This window comes from Cryptomeria japonica, chromosome 4, assembly GCF_030272615.1.
Source record: "Cryptomeria japonica chromosome 4, Sugi_1.0, whole genome shotgun sequence".
Taxonomy (NCBI): Eukaryota; Viridiplantae; Streptophyta; class Pinopsida; order Cupressales; family Cupressaceae; genus Cryptomeria; species Cryptomeria japonica.
The window spans coordinates 82,094,390-82,099,387 of NC_081408.1; the positions used below are offsets into that span (position 1 = coordinate 82,094,390).

Below are 4,998 nucleotides of genomic sequence, written 5' to 3' on the forward strand. Positions count from 1 at the left end.
ATCATTTCTTATGACTTATTGGTCATCTTAATTAGTCACTTAACTAAATATTTTAATTTTTTTTCATGATTTATTAAACCAATTTATGGATAGTTGATTTAAAAATAGATTTATCCATAAATTTTGGTAATATGTGAATAATATAATAATTATATCAATTAAATAATAATCATTTTTAGATGCTTCTTATTTTTCCATGATATATTTTATTTAACTAACCTAGTCTCCTACCTCTTTTAGCTTAATTATCCTTATGTTCACCAAGTCATATATAGTAGTAGATATCATTTTAGGTTGCTCCCATAAAGGATTGTACCTCAACTAGCTTCTTCTTTTAGGTTGTTGGCCTTTGTTTGTGTGCCTTAGTTTCCATATATCATTTATAAGTTCCTCTCCACCCATTTTAGTGTCACTTTATCCTTAAGGCATTATAGGATGCATTGTTAGGTTAGAGCATGCCATTCTATTGTTTCGTTCGTGTCATTGAACTTAAGTCTCATATGCCATTCCCTTGAAACTAGTTGACATAAATTAGATTGTTGATATGAAATTTCATTTTGTCCACATAATTTTTGATGTATGAGAACAAGATTTCATAGAATTTTTTATTCCCATGGATCACATTGAGTTATAATTTATAGATAGTTGCTTGCTTTGAAATGCCACTTTAGTGGTTTAATTAATCTATTAAAGAACCATTGTATTATACCATAAGATTAAAGTATTTACATGCATGTTCTATATGGACAACAACTCATAAGTGTATTGAATTTGAAGATCAATAGACATTCATCAAGACTTCCTTATTTTATGACTTTTTTACATTAATCCACATAATTCTAAAATATAACTCATATGAACAAACAATCTTAAACTTATATAACAACATAATAATGATCAAATTAGAAAAGCAGTAAAAACTCAATTAAATATAAATGTTAAAATCTCTCTAAAAAGTCTCATATAACTATTGTGTAAGATGAAACACATACACTAACCTACATCCTATATCATTTAAATATTTAAATCCATTAAAAAAAACAAAAAACCGATTGATATTACTTTTAAGGAAATCTTATCAATTAAGTTGACTTACCACCCTCGTGAACTTGACTGGCCCCGTGATTTGACCACTCTTTGAACATCTCACGCCCATTAATGCCTTCCCAAGTCAGAGCAACGTAATGACACAATCTAGAACTTTTGAACATCATAGCAAAGTATACCGACCACTTGACTTTGATCATCCCAATTATTCATCTCCCAACTGCTTCGAAAAGACCTCCTCCACATAGTCAACACCTGTTAACTTCTACGCGCATTTTTCTTCCTTTGATTTAACACAAACATTGCAAGACTTTTTGGTCTTGTTTCAGGGCTATTCTCACAGAACACAGAGTTCTGAAGTTTTTAAGGTGTTTTAAAGCATCCTTCAGCAATTTCGATCTATTGTAGTTAGGCACACATACGAATTTGGAAGATCTTTTACATGTCCTATCAGTATTAGTATTGACATATTAAGGATGGCTGGTGCAATTTCACATGGTGTTATTGCTAAACTTACTCAGATGATAACTCAAGAAGCAGCCGAAGAGGCAGCGATGGTTTGCAACTTCACCCGAGATTTTGAATGGCTGAAGAAGAGACTCAGAACTTTAAGTGGTGGCCTGAAATATGCGGATTCACTATCTACCCAAGATGAGCCCATCAAAACATGGCTGCACGACGTTCGGGACGTTGCCTGGGACGCAGAGGACATTATGGAAGAGTGTGCTGTTCGCCCTCTTTACACTAGCAGTGTAACTCAGTCTTGTGTTTGCAATCCAGGTGAATTACTTTTCCGCTATAAAATGGGAAAGAGAATTCAACAAGTGAAAGAACGAATCAGATCCATTACGAAAGATGGAGAGGTACTAAAGCTTTTCCGTGATTTAGCTCCGTCTAACTCTGAACAGCCATCAAGCAGTGCAGCGCGGATGGCAGTCTGGAAGGAAAATAGTCTACTTCCCAGCGATTCACACCCTGTAGCGATTGAGCCCAAGATTCAACACCTCCTCTCCTTGATAAATGAACCAAATGTTCGAGTCATTGCTGTGGTGGGTATGGGTGGAGGAGGGAAAACATTTCTTCTACAAAACTTTTTTGAGAGAGTGAAACAAAGGTATGAGCATTCAATCTGGCTTCCCATATCACAGTCATATTCTGTTCATAAATTACAGTGCGATTTAGCATCGCACGTGGGAGATTTAGAGGGCAGGGTGAAGGACGTAAGTGACGAGCGAGCGGCAGAACTGATTCATGCCAGTTTACAAGGAAAAAGGTCTCTCATCGTGCTGGATGATGTCTGGAGGGCAGCACGAGAAGACAATATCATTAGGAGACTTGGCCTTCCAATTGGCGTTGATAGCCAATGTAAAATTATTGTTACAACCAGAAATAGGGTAGTCGGCCAAAACCTTGACGGTCGTATATATGAAATGGAGCTTTTATCCAAGGAAGAGAGTTGGCAGTTGTTCTGTGCATATGCCTTCCCTAATTATGAAGGAAATTCCCCTTTACATCAACTTAAAGTGGTAGCTCATGAAGTTGAAAAGCAATGCGGTAGATTACCACTGGCACTCAAGACTATAGGAGCGTCGCTCTGCGGCTGCACAGACTCAAGCGAGTGGAACTCCAAATTGTCTCAGCTCAAAGAATCAGAATTGCATCCAGAGAAAGAGGCGGATAATCCAGACTACCGCATCATAGATATTCTCAGATTGAGTTATGACTCCTTGCCCGCAGCTCTTAAGCCTTGTTTTTCCTATTTGTCCTTCTTTTCTGAAGATGAGGCAATAAATAGCGAATATCTCATAAATCTCTGGATAGCGGAAGGATTCATTCCCCAAGGAGAAGATCAGCTGGATGTCGCTTGGGGTTATTTACATCAGTTGGTCAAATTGTGCTTGGTTGAAGTACAAGATAATACAATAGATCTAATCAAATATTGCAAGATCCATGACCTCCTGCTTGATTTGGCAGTTGATATATCCAAAGAAAACAGATGTATATTTGGCGTTCAAGATGCCTTCAGTTCCGTAAAAAGAATTTTGCTGGGGAGAAAAGAGATAGATGATATGGTCATCGTCCAGAATAAGACTTCTTGTCCTAGGTGTCTTCGCACTCTGTCACTTTATAAAAATCCACTTGAAAAAATTGAGGCAGACTTCATGAGCCCTATGAGATTATTAAGGGTTCTTGACTTGAGCCATACTCAGATCTCAACATTGCCCCACTATGTTGGTAAGCAGAAGCTTCTCAGAGTTTTAAATTTATCATACACAAGATTTAAGGAGGTACCAATCTGTGTGAGAAGTCTGAGGAGTCTTTTCTTGCTCGATCTGTCATTCTGCGAGCAGCTGCAAAGGCTGCCTACGTGGATAAGTGAATTGGAATGTCTCCAGCATCTCAATATACATGATTGCCATGATGGGCTGCCTAGTCATATGCCAAAGGGAATAGCGGAGTTGGCATCTTTGCGGGTGCTGAGATCAGATCATTTAAGGCTCTCTATTGAAGATGATGAATTGCTGAAGTTGGAGGATGTTGCCAAATTCACCCGCCTCCAGGAATTAAGCTTAATTGTTAAGCATGACAAGGAGCTGAAGAGCGTCGAAGATGGAATCCTTGGTCAGCTACTCAAGTTGCGCCATCTGTCAATAGCATCTAATTTCTCTAGGGAATTGCATCTCCCGCAGAATATCAGTGCTCTCAATGATCTGCAAACACTTTCTGTCCAGAATTTTGCGTTCCCCAGTTGGGTGTGTACGCTAACAAATTTGAGGCAACTCATTTTATTGAGTTGTGTCTGTAGCGATTATCCTGCACTAGAAGCAATGCCTAACTTGATAGAATTGAGATTATACGGAAATGAGAGCTGTAGAGAAGTACCAAAGGCGTTTGGAAGGTCATCCGGGTTTTCAAAGCTAAGGTTATTGGAAATATTGGACTTCCCTCTTTTGGAGGAGTTGCCCGATTTAGAGGATGGAGCGATGGCTGTCCTGAAAATATTCGGTTTAATCGGCTGTCCGAGAGTGAAGAAAGTTCCAGAGGGATTGGATCGGTTGAGAGGATTAAAGGAATTGTCCTACGGTTTCTCAGGAACGGATCAATTCAGAGATGGATTGAGTGAAGGTGGGGAAGTTTGGAATAAAATAAAAGCACAGAATCCCCATGTGTCCATTAGAGGATAAATTAGAATGGTGAAAATTTTTACAGGTAGGTAGAGAATTTATATTAATTCTTATGTTCTTCATAGTTCATCACATTTTTTTAATTATTAATATTAATTTAATTTAGATGTTTCTTCTTTATACAAATTATTATGTTTAATTTTTTATTTACCAGTGTTGTAATTCATAAATATATTATAGTATTTTTCATTGATTTGTTGATAATTATGAAAAAATATATTTTTATGCTTTAAATTTTAAGAAATCAAATTTCTTTTTAGATTTGAACAATAAAAGATAAATTTATTATTAAACATTATAATTTTTTCCATTTCACAATCTTTTAACTATTAATACTAATTTAATTTGGATGCTTTTTCTTTAAAATAAAGTTTGTCATTTAATTTTTTTTAGAGCTCTTGTAATTATAAATTTATGATAGTAGTTTATTATTTAATTTGTTGACAATTATGCAGAAAATAATTTCTTGAAAGAGTAAATATTTTTAAATATAAAAAATTAAAAATTATTTTTAAACTAATGACTAAATGACAAATTTATCCTTAAATATATATACTTTTCTTTTCATATTTTTTATTTTTAATTTTTTGAATAAGTAAATCGCAAACAAGAAGTTTCGTTTTGTATATACTAATATAAAATAAGTATACATTATCTACTACAACTTTCACCTTTAGTGTTCCCTTATAATTTCACAATGGAGATCATAACTAATCTAAAAATTGTTGCTCCTCACAAGCACAAAATGGACCAATCCACAAGCCCT

General features: G+C 35.4%; 1 protein-coding gene across 1 annotated transcript; it reads left to right on the forward strand.

The window, feature by feature from the left end:
• The first annotated feature begins 1,389 nt into the window (after positions 1-1,389).
• Positions 1,390-4,298, forward strand: LOC131056747 (disease resistance RPP13-like protein 4). Its single transcript, XM_057991008.2, has one exon. The coding sequence runs from the start codon at positions 1,524-1,526 to the stop codon at positions 4,230-4,232; it is 2,709 nt and encodes a 902-aa protein (XP_057846991.2). The 5' UTR covers positions 1,390-1,523; the 3' UTR covers positions 4,233-4,298.
• Positions 4,299-4,998: the final 700 nt, after the last annotated feature.